At 40.8% G+C, this 18,202-nt stretch overlaps 1 protein-coding gene across 1 annotated transcript in view; it reads left to right on the forward strand.

Annotated features, from left to right (window-relative positions):
• Positions 1–3,127: 3,127 nt before the first annotated feature.
• Positions 3,128–18,202, forward strand: part of TPH2 (tryptophan hydroxylase 2) — a 112,489-nt gene continuing 97,414 nt past the window's right edge. Inside the window, 5 exon segments of the mRNA NM_001081783.1 lie at positions 3,128–3,232; positions 5,638–5,790; positions 7,928–8,111; positions 8,222–8,322; positions 13,025–13,092. Coding sequence (NP_001075252.1) covers positions 3,128–3,232; positions 5,638–5,790; positions 7,928–8,111; positions 8,222–8,322; positions 13,025–13,092 — 611 coding nt within the window.

An 18,202-nucleotide genomic window follows, 5' to 3' on the forward strand; every position in this document is an offset into this window, starting at 1 on the left:
ATACAATGGTACTGGCACAAAAACAGACACACAGATCAATGGAGCAGAATTGAAATCCCAGAAATAAAACCACATATCTATGGTCAGTTAATCTTTGACAAAGGAGCCAAGAATGTACAATGGAGAGAGGAAAGTTTCTTAAATAAATGGTGTTGGGAAAACTGGACAGCCACACGCAAAAGAGTGAAAGTAGACCATTATCTTTCACCATACATAATAATTAACTCAAAATGGATTAAATACTTGAATGTAAGACCTGAAATCATAAAAATCCTAGAAGAAAATATGGACAGTACACTCTTTGACTTGGGTCTTACCATCATCTTTTTGAATACCACATCTACTCAGGCAAGGGAAACAAAAGAAAAAATTAACAAATGGGACTACATCAGACTCAAAAGCTTCTGCAAGGCAAAGGAAACCATGAACATAATGAAAAAACAACTCACCAACTGAGAGAAAGTATTTGCAAGTCACGTATCCGACAAGGGGTTAATCTCCAAAATATATAAAAACTCATATAACTCAACAAAAAAGCCCAAACAACACTATCAAAAATGAGCAGAGGATATGAATGGACATTTCTCCAAAGAAGATATACAGATGGCCGACAGTCATATGAAAAAATGTTCAGCATCACTAATTATTAGGGAAAAGCAAATCAAAACTACAGTCAGATGTGACCATATGCCTGTCAGAAGGTTATAATTACCAAGACAAAAAATAACAAATGTTGGAGGGGATGTAGAGAAAAGGGAACCCTCATACACTGCTGGTGGGAATGCAAACTGGTGCAGCCACTATGGAAAACAGTACGGAGATTTCTCAAAAAATTAAAAATAGAAATACCATATGACCCAGCTATTCCACTACTGGGTATTTATCCAAAGAACTTGAAATCAACAATTCAAAGAGATTTATGCACACCTCTGTTCATTGCAGCATTATTCACGATAGCCAAGATATGGAAGCAATCCAAGTGCCCATCAATGGATGAATGGATGAAGAAGATACCGTATATATATATATATATACGGAATGCTACTCAGCCATAAAAAGGGACAAAATTGTCCCATCTGCAACAACATGGATGGACCTTGTGTGTATGATGTTAAGCGAAATAAGCCAGACAGAGAAAGACAAACACTGCATGATTTCACTCATATGTGGGAGATAAACACACGGATAAAGAGAACAGATTAGCAGTTGCCAGAGGGGAAGGGACCTGGGGGGTGGGCAAAAAGGGTAAAGGGGCACATATGTACGGTGAGAGATAAAAATTAGACTACTGGTGGTGAGCACGATGCCACCTATCCAGAAATTGATAAATACTAATGTATACCTGAAATCACACAATGTTATAAGCCTTTATGATTTCAACAATATAATTGAAAAAGAAAGAAGGAAGTATAAAGACAATAAGAAAGACTAACATACCAAGGAAATAATTTGGGGCAAAAAAGCAAAAGAATAATAATGAGAAGAAATCATCAGTGATACGATAAAAGAGGTCATTCAGATGTGCCATTTTCCTGTTAGTTTCCTATCTTATTCTAACAACAAAAATTTCCTCTTAAATTGTTATTTATGTGTGGTCCATTTCAATGAATGACACCATTATTTACCCAGTCCACCCGAGTCAGAAACTTGGGAATTATTCTGTTTTTGTGCACCCACATCCAAGTTGTACTATGTTGCCCTATGAATTTTACCCCTTAACATCTCTTGTTCTTTTCATTGCATCCTTAATGCTGTTACCTTAATTCAGCTCATCATCTCCTGGCTCAGCCACTCTTTACTTGTGTGAACCTTTCGCAAGTTACCTTAATTCTTTTTGCCTCACTTTCTCCACATATAAAAGGGAAATAATAATTATGTCTTGTAAGTGTTGCTGTGATGATGAATAACATTTTTACCTAAAAAGGTGCTTAGAATAGAAATTGGCAAATATGACACGCTCAGTAATATTAGCTACTATTATCATTACTTCAATGAACATATTTAAATTTGACTTTCCTAATAGCTGGTCATAGCTGATTTTTTAGAGGAAATGTGAGCTAAATATTTCCCAAATTAGATAAAATAATAATATCCCCTCAAGACTCCAGAAACAATTAAAATTCAGTTAATATTAGTTCATCCTTTCCTGTTTTCATCTTGTTTTATATACAGACAGGCAGTGTCAGCCCCAGGTTTTGTTTAGTTTTACAGTCAAACAAGCACATTTGGTCAAGAGCCTTACATCCTTCAGGAAGTTGGTAATATTTTCCTGTGACATGGTGAATTTTATGACTTACTAAAGTTTGAATAGTAAATCAATTGATCTATGTATTTCAGATTGTCGGATTTGATCTAATCACAAGTGGAGAGGAAAAATTCAGTAACCGTCAACAGCATCAAAGGAATGACTGAAACATAGGCATTTTGTTTCCTTTTTCTTCCCACTTAGTGAGAAAGATTCTAGGGTTAGTGTCTCAACTATCATCTATATGTCGTTACATCAAAGCCTCACGTTTCCTTTACAATACAATTGCCTGAACATCACTGCATAGCAGCATCACACAATTGGGAAGCAGTGCCTTTTATGAAAGCCATCACACACACGTGTAGACACAGTCATAACACAATCAATCAAAAAAATCTTAACATAAAATAGCTTAGGGATTCAGCAGTGCTGATATTTCTTAAATTATTTTCCTCCTTTTGGAAAGAAAGCACAAACCTTTGAATTTAGTCACCTAAAGCAGGTTTGAGAGATGAGAACTAACGTCGGGAGACAGTTGTTTTCTTTTACACATAACACCCTAGTTACGGATTGTTCTTCACCAACTACGCCCACATGACTACTCGACCTGTGAAACAAATCGCACCATAAGCACAGATAACCCCAGGCGTCAGGTCTGTAATCTGACTGTGGCCATCGGCAGCCAGAAATGAGTTTTTTTCTAATCAGCCTTCCATCAGTTCCCAGTCACTCATAAAAAGGAGCCCGGAGAAGGGAGGATTCGCGTTGCTCTTTCTTCAGCACCAGAGTTCTGGACAGCGCCCCTTCCTCTCTCCATCTCCGCCAATCTCTACTGCCCCGCTAGTCCCCCTGCTGCGGAAAAAGAAAATCACGTTGGGATCCATGCAGCCGGCAATGATGATGTTTTCCAGTAAATACTGGGCAAGGAGAGGGTTTTCCCTGGATTCAGCGGTGCCTGAAGAGCATCAGCTACTTGGCAACTTAACAGTGAGTACTGAGTTGCTGGCACTCTCTAGAGAAGTGTTTTCTAGGGTAGTGACCATCTTATCCTTGCTACATGGACAACTGGTGTAGAGTAAGCACACACACCTCAGCCCTTCCTCTTTCATCTGTGAGCCCTGCTTCCCTCTTGTCTGCATTCAGTATTCCTTCTCTCTCCGTAAAGTAAAGCGTGTGTACTGATGGATATGTGCTAAACTTCCTTTCCTCAAAGTTTATAAGTAGAAAGTAAAGAAGTTCCTGAACACCAAGAATGAGAGGTTGTCTGAACCAATGTCTTTTATTCACAACCAAAAAAACTGTAGAATTTTGAAAGGCTGTTTATTGTGAGTAGAAATAAGGAGAAGAAATTAAACAGATTTTTATGGTTCCTGGAAGATTATGATGTCTCCTATACACTCTTCCATCTACAAAGCCTAGTCTTTAAACAGAGAGGCAATATTTTCTCTTCTTGTCTATAGGTGCTGGTTATTGGAATAAAAGGAAGATGGGTTCCTTTCAAAAGTTTTTCTGCACTTTTCATTGCTTCATTTTTTTCAGTTTAATTTTTGGAGTAATGAAAGCAATATGCCACTTGCTTCAGTGTTTAAGGCATTTGTTTGTATTTAAATATTAACAGGGTAAAAGAGCAATAGTTCGCTGGATTTTAGATCCTGTTTTGAGGTAATAGTCACAGGATTTAATAAAAAAGACAATGAAAGGAAAATGTATTCGGATTCCTAGTCATTAAAAATATTAAATGATATTTCATTACTGTACTCTCAGAGTTTATCAACCAACTGCAATTCAGTCTGTATCACAGAAAAATCTGTTTTATTATTGTAGCTCCAAATACACGACAGAGAGTCATCTTGTACTGGCATGTTATACTGCTAAAAATGTTGAAAAGTAATCAGGCAAGTTTTGCAGAACTATTTAAATCAATTTGCAAAAATGAGACCAAAATTATAAATAGATTTTCTAACATTTAAATATTATGAATATTTGGATGAGATATTACGCTGAGGAATTTTGAAGTCATAATGAACTGCTAGAAGGAAAACAAAGAAAACTCAGAGTTATGGTTAAGGTATGACCTTTTCCTATAAAGAATACTACTGAAATATATAAGATCGGTGTGTTGTGTCGTAAGGAGGAGGCAGATGTCGAGAGGACTAAGACATTTGAGGTTTTAATGACTAAACATACTGCCAAATACCTATGTCTGCATAAATAATAAAACATCCATTTCTATGACATATAAATCTAGTGAGCAAGGCAATACTAACATGTGAAAGTAAAGCCAGCAAAGAAACCAGAGGAAAGCAAGGGCAAATCACTATTCACTGGGTTCCATATCAAATTTATATTTCTCAGTTTCATGAGAAAGTAATAATTGGTGTGATTGTACTATATCACTATTGCCAGGGTGGAAGTTCTCTGTTTGCCTAATTCTTCATTAGCATATAAAAAACACAAAAAAGTACACCCTAATTTTGCTTTTTCTGCCAAATGAAAATTTCCAGCTGTTTCATCCTGCATTTATGACAATGTGATCCAAGATTCTGGAATCTGTCCTTTTTGTCCTCAGCCAATGGGACTAAGAGCCATTACTTACTCATGTACTACAATATCTTGAATGGCTAATGAACTGTTAATCTTTTTCAGTTTCTCAGATGCTACTCTTTGCTCGTAATGATTAGCTAGCTAGTTTTTTCTGCCCTCCTTTCTCCCTTCCTTCTTTTCTTTTCTTTTATTTGTGGGTGAATTTTAACAGACACTTTTCAGATATCGTCTGCTGACACAGATAGCCTTAGCTGAATACATTTCCTCTGTGCTGAACTTCTGCAGATATATTTACACTGACAATGTGGATCTAATTTCAGAAAGGAAGGTTATCAAAATCAGTGCATGTCCTGATGACTTTCAAAATGAAATTAATATTTTGTTTTTAAGGTATAATTGAAAGTAAAATAACTGTGAAGAGTATACGTTTGGTCTTATTTTTGTTATATTTAGTAATTAATATAGTTTCCATATGATTTAACTAGGCTAACAAATCAGATTTCATGCCATAAAGTAAACCTAGAAAGACAGGAATTGCTCATACATGAGACTTATACTTTGTGGGGTCAGATTTTTGTTGCTATTAAAATGAAGCAAATATGACCCCCTTTTCATTTCAACTACTACATGAAAATAGTGCACTGGAAAATGGTGTCCCAGAGTAAATTAGACCAATATTTATGATTGAAAGGTATGAGTGACATGGCAGCTTTGTTTTGAGTTTGTGTGCTTGCTGGGGCTTCCAGCATATAAATGGAATATCTGAAGAAAAATCTAATTATAGAGAACTCTGGAATTCTAACTTATATATATATATATATATATATATTGTTTCCACCTTCTTGAAGGTAAATAAATCTAACTCTGGCAAAAATGATGATAAAAAAGGCAACAAGGGAAGCAGCAGAAGTGAAACTGCTCCTGACAGTGGCAAGACGGCGGTCGTGTTCTCCCTGCGGAACGAAGTGGGTGGGTTAGTAAAGGCATTGAAACTCTTCCAGGTGAGTGTCAGACATCACTGTACCACTTTAAAAGGGACTGTGTGCCTGGTTACAAACCTGTCATCTGTTAAGAAACATTCGTGAATCAATTTCTGGACAATGTGTTGAAAGGTTCAAAGAAACTGAACTTCATGAGGCTTTACAAGGGGAATTTGTTTGCCAAACAAGGAAATAAGCAGATTTGTGTGAATTATATTTTATTAATTCAGAGTTAGCCAATTTGTCATTCTGCAGACTGTTGCCAGGTGAGGAAGTCAGTAATTAAAAAATGTGAGCCTCACACCTGGAAATGCAAACACAAAGGAGCCAAACAGGGTGTTTGTAAATATTAAGACCCTGCAACCTGAATTGATTTGTTAACCTTTGAACAGTGCACATGTCCTAGGAGCACATTTATTGCATAAGATGAGACACAAGACTGTAGGCACTTGGTATTTCCCTAAACTTCATTGTCTCATGAACTTAATGTGTCTTTTGTAAGGATGAGTCACTCGCCTTATATATAAACTGGGGCTAGCTCTCTCTTTATCTTATGGAAATGCAGTAGCCTTTTCCCAGGCCCAAACTGTTGATTTGAACCCTCAAGAGAGAGCCTGGTTGAGGGTGAGGTTAGAAAAATCCAGAAAGACTATTGCCTCCTTGCCAGGGTAAACTGGATGCTTCCGTACGCTTCAGCAAGCACCTTCCGTGCTTCAGGCACCTTCAGTGCTGTGGGATGCTGGTACTGGGGGAAGAGGGTTGGAACGGCAGTCGGAGGATTCAGACCTGTGTTCTCCTGGCTTGGTTAATCACTAGCTGCTTCCTAGGCTCCATTTCTTCATTTGTAAAACAGCAATAATAATTCCTACCCAACAAGGTGTTGTAATGAAATAATACGAGTGAAAGCGCTTTGTAAAGTGTACAGATATGAGGCATTATTGTGATGCTTTTTTGATGAGGGGGAATTAGCAGCCTGATTTGGCAAATATTTCCTGTTTTCTCTTGACCTTGAAGAAAGGATCAGGCACCATAAGCAGTGGTAATGGAAATCTAGGAAAATATTTTACACATAATTATATCATCCAGCATTGTCTCCACACAGTGCCCAAGGCAGACACATTCACTTAGACAGCTGGGTGCAGTGGAAATCCCTGGAGAAGGAGTTGGCAGCCCAGAGTTCTCACTTGGCCATCAGATCGTCATGGAGTCTCGGCTAAACCACTTCACGCATCTGGCCCTCAGTTTCCTTGTCTAAAAATATTTACTCTGCTTCAACCAAAAGACACTGAAAGGCCAAAGTGACACAATATGTGTGAAGATGCTTGAATCTTGAGCTTAATATTAGTCTTACCTTTATTATCTGCCAATTTAGGAAATACGGCATTAGTGCGAAGATTAATAAAAGTAGAAATAGATCATTTAGTTTCCTGGTCACAGGGCTAAGTTTTTAATACAGGGAGGATGCTGTTTGATTTCAACTTACTCTGGCATCAGAAACTACCTGTCCTGCTCCTGTGCTGAAAATTCTCCTCTTCTTTTCCTTTTCAGTGTGGGCCACACTTTGGCCAGCGTTTCCCAAATTTCAGTCATTTTCATATGATGTTCCCAATCTATGCCTCATTTGCCTACTGTTTGTACTATTTACTTATTTTTTCAAAGATTATCTTATTTTTAAGCTTTATTTCAAAAGGAAACTCTATAACACTATAAAATCAGGGGTTCGAGTTTGAGTTATGATTTTTTAAACATATAAAAATAAACAAATAAACCTGAGGATTACATGGCATATGATAAACTAATCCCTCCCAAACCCCCCCAAATAATCAGGCACAATACCAGTGGGATGGGGACCACTCTGGGAAATGATGATGCTCATAATCATAGTACATTTTATGGGTCTCTTTATGTAACTTAATGCTCCCTTCTTTTTTTCAAGGAGACAGGAAAACCTACATACAGTCTCTGTTATTATTAATAGGGACAATGGTTATAAACATTTCCATGTTTTAGTCAACCAAAGAGCAAGGAGATTGTCTTTCCCTCTTTTGTGGGCACTTGGCACCTTGTTGCTTACGAGTTGAACAAGACCAGTCCATGGCATCCCTTTTATTGTTTCCTTATTGAAGATGATTTAGAGATGTTGCTTATATTTCTACAGGAAAAGCATGTCAACATGGTTCATATTGAGTCCAGGAAATCCCGGCGAAGAAGTTCAGAGGTTGAAATCTTCGTGGATTGTGAGTGTGGCAAAACAGAATTCAATGAGCTCATTCAGTTGTTGAAATTTCAAACCACAATTGTGACATTGAATCCACCAGAGAACATTTGGACAGAGGAAGAAGGCAAGGCCAGGTTTTGCTTGTTGGGGGATTTTGCAATCTGACAAATGTTGCGAAGGAGAAAACACAATCTGTGAGCTAATATTTGTGAACGTGCACTGTGTTTTCAACAGAGCTAGAGGATGTGCCCTGGTTCCCCCGGAAGATCTCGGAGTTAGACAAATGCTCTCACAGAGTTCTCATGTATGGTTCTGAGCTCGATGCCGATCACCCAGTAAGTGTTCAGTAAAATCCATTCCTCACATGCTCTTCCAGGACTATCCATGTGCCAGGCAGGGTGCCATGTTCTGTGCTGTGATGCCTTATTGTAGAGCAGTTTGTTATTTATTCCCCACAACTGAGAGCAGACTTTCAAATGATAATGCTTTCCTGTACATATGCCTTGGCTGGAAGCAGGTTAGAAGGATGACATTTCCTTATAGCATTTATTTTTAAAAGGATTGGTTAGAGGAGGAGATTCTAAACCTTGGAGAATATTTCTGTAGAATTAGACAGCTTGAGATATACTTGCAGATAGTGACCCTTGGAAAAATGATGAACTGAAATTGATCGCCCCTTTTGGAAACTAGAGAGGCCTAGGCATTATGGGGCTCAGAGAGAGAATAAAATTCTCCTTGCTATTTTCCTCTACTGAAGGTAGTTAGTTAGGAGCAGAGAAATGTGGTGGTTCAGTCTCAATGGAAGGGCATAGGGTTTTAGAATAAGGCCGTGATGGAAGATGCATCTCTTCCCACCTCTACCCTAAATCTATTTACCACCATCTCTCCTCTACTCCAGTAAAAACGTTACCTTTCAAGAAATATAATACACAGGTAAGCATTTCCCATTATTCCCTCCCTCTCCCTTTGCATCAGTTTTTATTTAACACAAGAGTCCTGGAGCTTCTTTATGGTCAGAATGAAGTACGGTTAATAGTCTGGGAGAAGGAAGCAATGTACAATTATTTTGTTACAAGCATTTTTTCCCCCCGGTGCCTGTTGTCTAAAACTAGGCAGATAAAAGGGTGAAACCCAAGCAGATTGGTCATGCTTATAGAGGACTTTGTGGTCTGAGGGTAATGGTTTAGAGATTTTATTTAAATGGGAGAAATCCGGAAATCTGAGAGTAGGACTACACTCTATGCAGTGGTTCTCTAAGTGTGGTCTCAGGGCTGCTGCATCCGCGTTGCCTGGAAGCTTGTTTTAACAAGCCCACACTTGCCTTTAAAGGAAACTATGATGACTTCCACAAGAGGGAAATTTTCAGTCAAGTCAGTCATTTGGCATAATATACCAATTCAAACAATTCATAACATACCGTTTAAACAGATGGTCTAACAGCCCTAATTTAATTGCGCTTTTTAAAAAAATCAGAATTAATTCAAAGACACAGCGTGTTGTGTTTGCCGGCATAGCCTAAAATTTCAGAATTCAGTATTTCACGGGTAAGGATCCTGAATACTAGAAAAACACTCAAAAGTGCCTTTAATAATCACCCATTTGTTGTCTGCCCCTTCCCCACTTCTGGAAGAGTCAGAATGAGCAGGGAAGCCTGATGTAGAGGTGAACAGTAACAGGGCTGCCCAGATAGCAGCTGTTAGCTTGCAGGATGTCCCTGGGCAAGGCCCTCTACCTCTGCACCTCAAATTCTTTATGGAAAAAGCGGAAATAAAATTCTTATTGACCTCAAAGGGGCATTTGAAAAGCCTAGTTAATAAAACAACCGGAAAGCATTTTGGCAAGATGAAATGCTTAACTCCAGAATGGGAATGCTGTATTAAATCATCCAGATCAATGCCTGGACAGAAAAGGATTTCTCGCTAACCTCCTATTTCCAAATGCTCCCCTTAGTCTAGTTTGAAAATTACTCAACCTGGAGAAAAGAGATCAGCCATTTTAACGGAACAACCACAGGAACCACAGACCTTGTTGTGAAAAAATTTATTCTGATACCCAGAGTAAATTTCCCTGGGCTGAATTTTGTTTCATTGCTCCTAATTACACCCACCTTATGATACTTTCTCTTATTTTCTGTGCAGCCACTTGAAATAATTGCAAGTACTTAGCAATCTCCTACTTTATTGTCATTTTTTTCTTTTTTAACCATATATTTTTTTTATAAGCACACCAAATGTTCATTATGCAAAGTTTTATAGCGGTAAGTTGGTGTTTTTATAAGTTATTATTTGAGGAGGATGGAAAAAGTTGTCCAAGCACATTTTGTGCCCGGGAATGATCCCAGTCCTGAGACAGGGAGTATTGTGCTAGACGGCTCAGAAGGGGCTTGGAATACCAGAGTCAGGGTGCTGAGGCTCTCTAGAAATGGTTAAATACCTATCTAGGTCAGTGCCTCTCCAACTTTGACGGACAGACAAATCACCTGGAGGATCTTTACAAAACGCGGATGGGGTCCTGAGATTCTGCATTTCTCGCAAACTCCCAGTTGAGGCTTCCTCGGAGGTCTGAGGACTACACTTTGAGTAGCAAGGATCTAGACTAGGGGAATCTTTCAAAGTGTGGCTCAAGGTTTGCCACAGCAGTGCTGGTTAAAAATGCAATACCTTAAGGCTCCTGGAGCCTGCTGAGTCAGAACTTTCAGGGGTGGACCCTGGAATCTGCACTTAAAAGGATTTGCAGGAGATTCTGATGAGCTCTAAAGTTTGAGAAGTAATATCCTAGGCAGTGACTCACAGCCCCAGCTTTCCATTCCAATAATCTGTGGGAAACTGAAAAATATACTGAAGCCACGGTGTCACCTCAGAGTGCCTAAATCAGAAACTCCGGGAATGTGTTTAGGTTCAGAGTAGTAGTTAAAGCTCCCAGGTGATATAATATTCCACCGGTGTTGCCCTCTTTGGGAGAGCTACTTGAGTGCCAACGCACATTTAGCTGAGCACTTTAGGGTGCCGGCTAGGTCTTCAGCTCCCCTTGATTAAGACTGAGAGAGGAAGAGTGGGTGTGTAGCAGATATTCTCTGGATGCCAGTGTTGCCAGATTTAGCAAATAAATATATAGGATGCTCAATTAAATTGGAATTTCAGATAAACAGTGAATACTTTTTTTAGTATAAGTATGCCCCAAATATCGCATGGGTGTCCTGTATTATATCTGGTAACCTTATCCCTGGCTTCAGTCCAGCATGGATGGCCAAGGGATGCTGTGTCTCTGTAATCGTAGTGGAGCTAGCACCCCTGTTTGATTTTGCCAGTCCACGGCTCAATCCTGGAAGCTCTGAATCGCGTACCACATTTGTGTAATCACCGTCACACTAGGCTAATGAGGCATGATGAGTAAATCACTGTCTTGCACGCCTAGAAAATGTGCAGGTGTTTGCTGAGGAGAGACAGCCAAGATTCTTTGGGAAGTCCAGCAGATTACTATGCTGTTACCATGGTACTTGGTTAGGCAGGAACTGGGGACAGATGCCGCGCTTTCCCATGGCTCTTTTCCTTTCCTTGCGGCTGGCTTTCTTTCTGAGTAATAAAGGTGCTGGGAACTTCTCAGTCCGACCGTCCCAGGTTGCCTGGTAAGACTAGTGAGTGTGGACGCTCATACTCCCTGGCATGACCATATCTGCCCTCTCTAAAGCAGGAGACCCTTTTCTTAGGTCATACACTCATTTGCGAATGTGGTAACTCTGGTCACAAAATCTTGCATATACACATTTTAAGGCTTCACAAGCCTGCCTCTGAACCTAGTTTAAAAACTCCCAATTCAGCAGAAGAAAGGAAGTGCTTGCTTCTGGGGCGGGATCCTTCATTTCTGCAGGGTGTTTGGGTGACCGTGGCACTCTCTATCCCTCCCCCATTAATGAATCTTGTCATTCCTGAGAGAAAGGCTGTTCGTAATGGAAGTTCTTCATTTCTGTGAAGATTTCCTGCCTCAAGGCCAGTTCTCCTTCAACCAGAAGAGAGGATGGAACAATTTTCTATGAGTTTGAGGTTCCACTACGAAGGATCTTAGCTGCGGGGAGGCACTCTAGGCCTTTGTGGTCCTGCCCCACTTCTCCTCAGAGCCCGTGACCCAGGCCTGTCTTTTGGCCTGGACTCCATTCTTGAGATGACCGCTGCTTCCTGGTTATTCTTTGAAGTTGCAGTGGTAAGAAGTTAAATTGAAACAATTCCTTCTGGGCTTCCAGCAATTTGAAGAAACAACTTTAGGAAGGATTGCTTGTCTAAAAGTACCTGAAGGAAAGGAAAATGGAAAGTCTGTTGACAAGAGGAGAGATTCTTGAGTAAACCAAGAAATCTTCTCAGAAGGATCCCACTTGACTGAGGAATGACAGACAGGATGTTTAATTCCCCAAGCCCCTGATGACAAATAAACTCTTCAAGTTGCTAAAGACTGATCAGAATGATGGGAACTCAGAGTGGAACAGAGCTAGCCTGCCATCCTGTGCATGAATCTGTTTAAATCTATTTGCATTGTGTGGCTATACACAAAACCTCTTTAATTCGTACTAATTGGGGACTTGATGATTATTTTGAAGGATAGAATTTTAAATAAAGGTACATTTATTGGTCATTTACACAAAGCAATTTCATATAAATTAACTTACGAAATAACCTCATTAAAGAGACCTGTTTTAACGAACAGGATAAGATTAATTTGTGATTAAGATCAATTACATACAAATGATACTTTAAAAGCAAAGGATATTGTTCACAGCATCAATTTGCTTAACTAAGCCATTCTGCCCACTTAGTGGAAAGGTAAACTTCAGCCTGAATTTCCACACATCCTGAATTAGTACAGCCCAAATTTAATGAGGTTTTACTATAAGCACAATTCACTTCTGCCTGTCATCAAGATGGTCATCGGAGGATAAAATTTACATTCGGATCAAACAAAGTAAACACCACAGTGATTTTCTTTTAGGCCTCTGCAACTAATTTTTTTGGCACTCTGTTAAAGAACTTACTCTCTTTTCTGTTTAAGGGGTTTAAGGACAACGTCTATAGACAGAGAAGAAAGTATTTTGTGGACGTGGCCATGAGTTATAAATAGTAAGTACCTGTTTGACTCTTTCCTGTGACTTGTTGCTGGCCAGTTAGGAGAAATGCATACTGTGTGCAAGGACTCATCTCCTCTTCATTTGACCTTCAGCGGAAGGCTGACATGAAGTATTTTAAACACTCGCCAACTCCGTAGGCTTTCGTGCCAACACTGATGTTTGGCGTCCAGGTATAACTGTAAAATAATGAGACACATGGGCCACATGCCAAGCGCTACATTTTCATGGCTGTGTTCGCAGCTCTACTAAGACAAGAAGCCATTTTTGTGCACTTTGCAGGGCCTGAAAAATGTGTTTTAATTTTACTTTCGACTTTTCCTTTTAGTAACCCCTTCGATGTCCAGCTTCCCCAGTGAAAATACAGGTTTCAGCAAGAATGGGGAAAGGCTCATGTTAGCAGCTATAATAGAAAATAAACGAATTTGCTTTACATGGAAAGGGAAACTTCCTATAAATTGGAGGGCTTACGGAAAAGTTTCACACCCATTCCTGGATCAGGGTTGGGATAAAATTGCAGAAGCTCAGAATTAAGGTGAGGACTGTGCATGGTGCTTGGTGCTAATGGGCAGTGACAGGAGGTTTTTGACTGGCAATAATGCAGTGTGTTGACTGATGACTATGTCTAGAAAAATGGAGAGGAGATCAGGCCTCTGTTCATTCTACTTACACCAGTAAAACTTAAAGACCATTGCAGTGCTGTGTTCCCTTTGTCTGGTATGTGATCAGCTACATGAATCTTGTCATCAGAACAAAATATAGATCCGCACGTGGTACAGGAAAGATTCTTTCTTGCTCTAGTTGAGACTAGGTGAGAAGCTTGACTGCCCTGTGCACAAGTTTTTCCTTGGTGAGGATTTAGGACATTATGTGTATTATAGAGGGTATCAGTGTTGCTTTTTTTTTTTTTTTTTTTAAAGGACTATGGCATACAGATGCTTAAAGCAAAGTGACAGGATTCCACATCGCACCTCTGGTTGGGCCAGTCATTTACTCATTTCTAACTTCCTGGATGCTGGCATCCCCTTCTGTCTCTCCTCCCAAGCCCCAGGCCTCCTCTATTTTTTTCCCATCACATCTATAATGCCGAAAACCAGAAATACGTGGCACATGCTCTCCACATGTGTCTACTCCACTCCTGTCTCCTCTGTTCCAAGCAGCTTCTTGATGTTCGTTAGCCAACTGTGACTTTCTACCCTCACAGTGTCTGTGTACACATGGCTTGTCCTGGCCCAAGCCCAGCCTCATGCCCCCTTTGACCCTCAGCACCATGGCTCATGACCCTGTCTCCCAGTGTTTCCCAGACAAATTGCCGAGAGAGCGCTCTGATGGGCCAAGCTCACTTTTTCCCATCAGGCCCTCGTAAGTGGTGTTGAGTGTTAAGATCAGCTCCTTTGGGTCCCAGACCCTTCCCATGGAATCAGACTATGCCTGCATTGATGGGTTCTCAGAAGGGATATGCGCAGGACTGGCTTTTGGGACATGACCTGTCCAGGACATGGTCAAAGCTCAGTGCCTGGCAGAGTCTTTCTCTTAGATAAAACAGATACATGAAAATGTATTTTATGCGTAGATGCTATATGTAATGTATTTTATATATATATATAAAACAATATATGTATGTATGTGTGTGTGTATATACAGGATTTTGTTAGCATAGTGATCAAGGGACTACCTCAAATATTACTTATTTCCTCTTGATAGAGCCCAGAAACTGGACGAAGGTGAGCCGATATTGTGGTGATACTGATACAATTGGTATATATGAGTCAACCAGTTTCAAGGAGCATTGATAATGGGGAGACTTTGGCTTTAAAGAAAACATATTTATATGGAGACGAAAGGAAAAAGGCACATAGAGTGATGGAGAGTGAGGCTCTCAAAGTGTTAACAAGAGTTGGCATTTGCCAACAAAAGAGAAAAATTGAGGTGTGGTGTTTATGGAAAACTAAAGATTGGAGGTTGGAAATGGTGGAGATTCCATACAAAGGAGGGCTGGATGGAGCTGGAGCATTCCAGGATTTGGTCCCAGTTTGGAGGGACCTGACTCTTGGTAACTGAATGTTTAGGAGGCTGAGGTAGGAGGGAAACTGCCAAGTCACCATGTTACAGGGAGAAACTACTCTCGTACGGACTCACAAAACTCTCCCTGTTGTCATGATACCAGAAAGGCCAAATTACAACCTGCAGGTTACTTGGTGGATAGAGAATCAAAGCAAAGGACGGTCAGCTGAACAAGCTGGAATCCAGGGGCATAAGAACCTCTCCCCTGGACTGTGCTGAGTCAAGATTGACACGTAGAATAATAGAGTGATTAAAAACTGGGGCATTGGAGGCAGACAATGTGGGGTTCTAGACTGGCTCCACTGCTTCCTACGTGGATGTTCGACCTCCTAATGCCTCAGTTTCCCCATCCAGGAAACGCGTTTGACCATAGGACCCATCTCACAGGGCTGTGGTAAGGATGACGAGAGAACGCTTATGCTGTGCTCAGCACAGTGCCCAGCACGGGATTTGTGACTATAGGCGTCAGTTGTTAATACTTTATCCTCCTCCTTCCCCCTTCCCCACAGGCTGTCCTTAGTTTACAGGTGACCGATTGTTTGCTTGGTTCTTTAGTTATACTCACACCCTAGTTTAGGCTGCCACTTAGCAAATACTGTAGCTCCAATGTCCCTTAAAGTAATCCTTGGAAGAAAACTCCTTCAGTTTCTAATTTAAAGATTGCTGCGTATACCAATGCTTTTTGTGCCAACCAACATCCTTCTTTACGGAGAGATTTCATGGAAAACCATAATATTCTCATATTTGTGTGTGTGTTTGTGGGAAGCTGCCAAAATACTGATAACACATTGCCAGTTGCCTTGGGTGTTCCTTGTAAGTGGACAGAGTGAGGACAGTGCTTACCAGGAGTGGCTAAATCTGAAAAACATGAACCCAGGACTTGCAGAAAGTAGAGAGAAAAGAATCATCACTTAATGCCCTCATGCCATCACTGCTGCGGCTTCTCTGAGTCTGAGGATGAATAAGGGCTAGCCATTGTGTGTGGGTGCACGCATGTGCATCTACAAGCACACTGAGGGCTGGAGTCGAGCCTGGGTGCTGGTGCTGATGGGGGCGTGGCACAGATACTGACAGATCCCAAGTGGGCCTGGGCCCTTGTCTCCAGTTTGCCCTGAAGTAAGTAAGGTTTCCTTTCAGTTTACAAAAAATAAAGGTGCAATTTCTAATTGAAATAGGTATTTTTCTAGTGCTGATAGCTTTCTGAGTGAGCAAAGGTAAAGGATGTCAATACAATAATTACTTAAAATAAGTTCATTTGAGCGGCTTCTGGCAGCATGCTATGATCTGATTTTCCAAACCAAAGCTTAGAACCACTGGTCTGAAGCAGACTATTTGAAATCAGGGGGGTCCTAAAATCCAGCATGTGAGGGCCCTGCAAATATAATTTGGTGACAAAATTAGGGAGCACTCTGACGCGGGGAGAACAATTCAATTTCCTGTTGATAATTCGTTAAGGCTTCGGGGCTCTGAGAAGAAGTCAAATATATGGTCAGAAATAGAGATGAAGATGGAGTACAGATGTTTTGGCATTGCCATAGGGATTGGCAGGATGTAGCTGGAGGGGTCTAAAGGTAAGGGGAAGGAAAATAAATGAAATACAGAATAGTATATATTGAAACCACCGGCAAGAAGCCCTCTGGGAGATTCGTGTTGAATACTGTATTTTCTATGATAGTCTTGGAAGGATAAAGCAGGGAGAAAAAAATCAACAAAACCAGTGAAAAATGAAAAAGTTTCATTTCATCACTCTATGATGAAAAAACAGCAGGCTCAAAATCTGTATGAGCGTGAACCCAAAAGAGGAGAGGGAGCGGGGAACATGCCGGCCGCTGAGAACTGTCGGTGGGCGCCTCTTCACGAATTTCTGATTGACAGCGCAGCGGACAAGCAGGATTGAAACCCGCGCCCCGGCAGGCCGCCGCCGCGACCGTCCCCGCTGCGCCCACGAGTGGGGTGGGAGCGGCCTTCTCCACAGATGCCCCGGGGACCAACGCCCTGCCCGGAAGGGGCGCTCCTCCTGATCCGTCTGGGAGAGAACGTGGGGATCAGACCCCAGTTTCCCCCCCGCAAATAAAAGAAATTCTGGTCCGAACAGAACAGCAAGTACCCCGTGATTCGATGATGTGAGGCCCCCGTAGATTTGCAGTTCAGAGGAAATGGCTGTGCGTGGGGCAGCCGGATTGTGGAGCAAGAGAAAATGATGCCTGAGATGTTGTAACTGTTAGGTTTGTCTGAAACTACCCAGCTTTTTGTCATTGGTACATTCATCTTTTAACGTTGGACGTTAGCTTTGCTGCATTTCCCTGGGCTTCACAATTGCTATATTGTTGGGGAAGAAAAGCAGTAATGTGTTTTTATTCAATTGACTAGAAAAAAAACAAATTTTTCTTTGGAGGCTATTATAATGACTATTTCTGAACAATATGCATGCATATTTAGTTTAATTATGTATTTGGTGGGGCTGGTGGTAGTTATTTCAAGCCATCTTCTCTCTCGAAAGAGGCCCCGAGCTCTGGCGTCCATTGTGCCGCTCCGGTTTGCTTAAATTGGTTTTGAAGATTACTGTGATTGTGTCTTGCTGTGAATGTACTTTCTTCTGGTTGAAATTAAGTTGGTACCTAACCTTATGTTCTTCTCATGGGGCTGCTTCCTCTTTGGTTGGTTTGTTCAGTCCATGGAATCTGAAATGAAAATAGGTAAATGCAAACGTCAGTGGGAAAGGTAAACGAGGGAGTTGCAACATGTCAGAATTTGCTACTTAAAGTTGGAAAAGCCCCCAATTTGCCAAGAAAACTCATTTCATTTCAACTTCAGGAGTCCAAGTGGTTCCATAGCATCTCCAGGCCTCAGTCGTGTCCTCTGTACAGTGGAGACAATAGCAGCGCTTCTGCCTCTCTCCTGGGAGTATGCTAGGGATTACATGGAATCATTGCGGCATCACTGTTCAATAGGCTTTGTTATTATCTTTATGAAAACAGTAATCAAAGAATCTAGACCAAGAGCCCAGGATTCCCTCAGCCCGCTGCCCGACATGGAGGCCT

Source organism: Equus caballus, chromosome 28 (assembly GCF_041296265.1).
Source record: "Equus caballus isolate H_3958 breed thoroughbred chromosome 28, TB-T2T, whole genome shotgun sequence".
Taxonomy (NCBI): domain Eukaryota; kingdom Metazoa; phylum Chordata; class Mammalia; order Perissodactyla; family Equidae; genus Equus; species Equus caballus.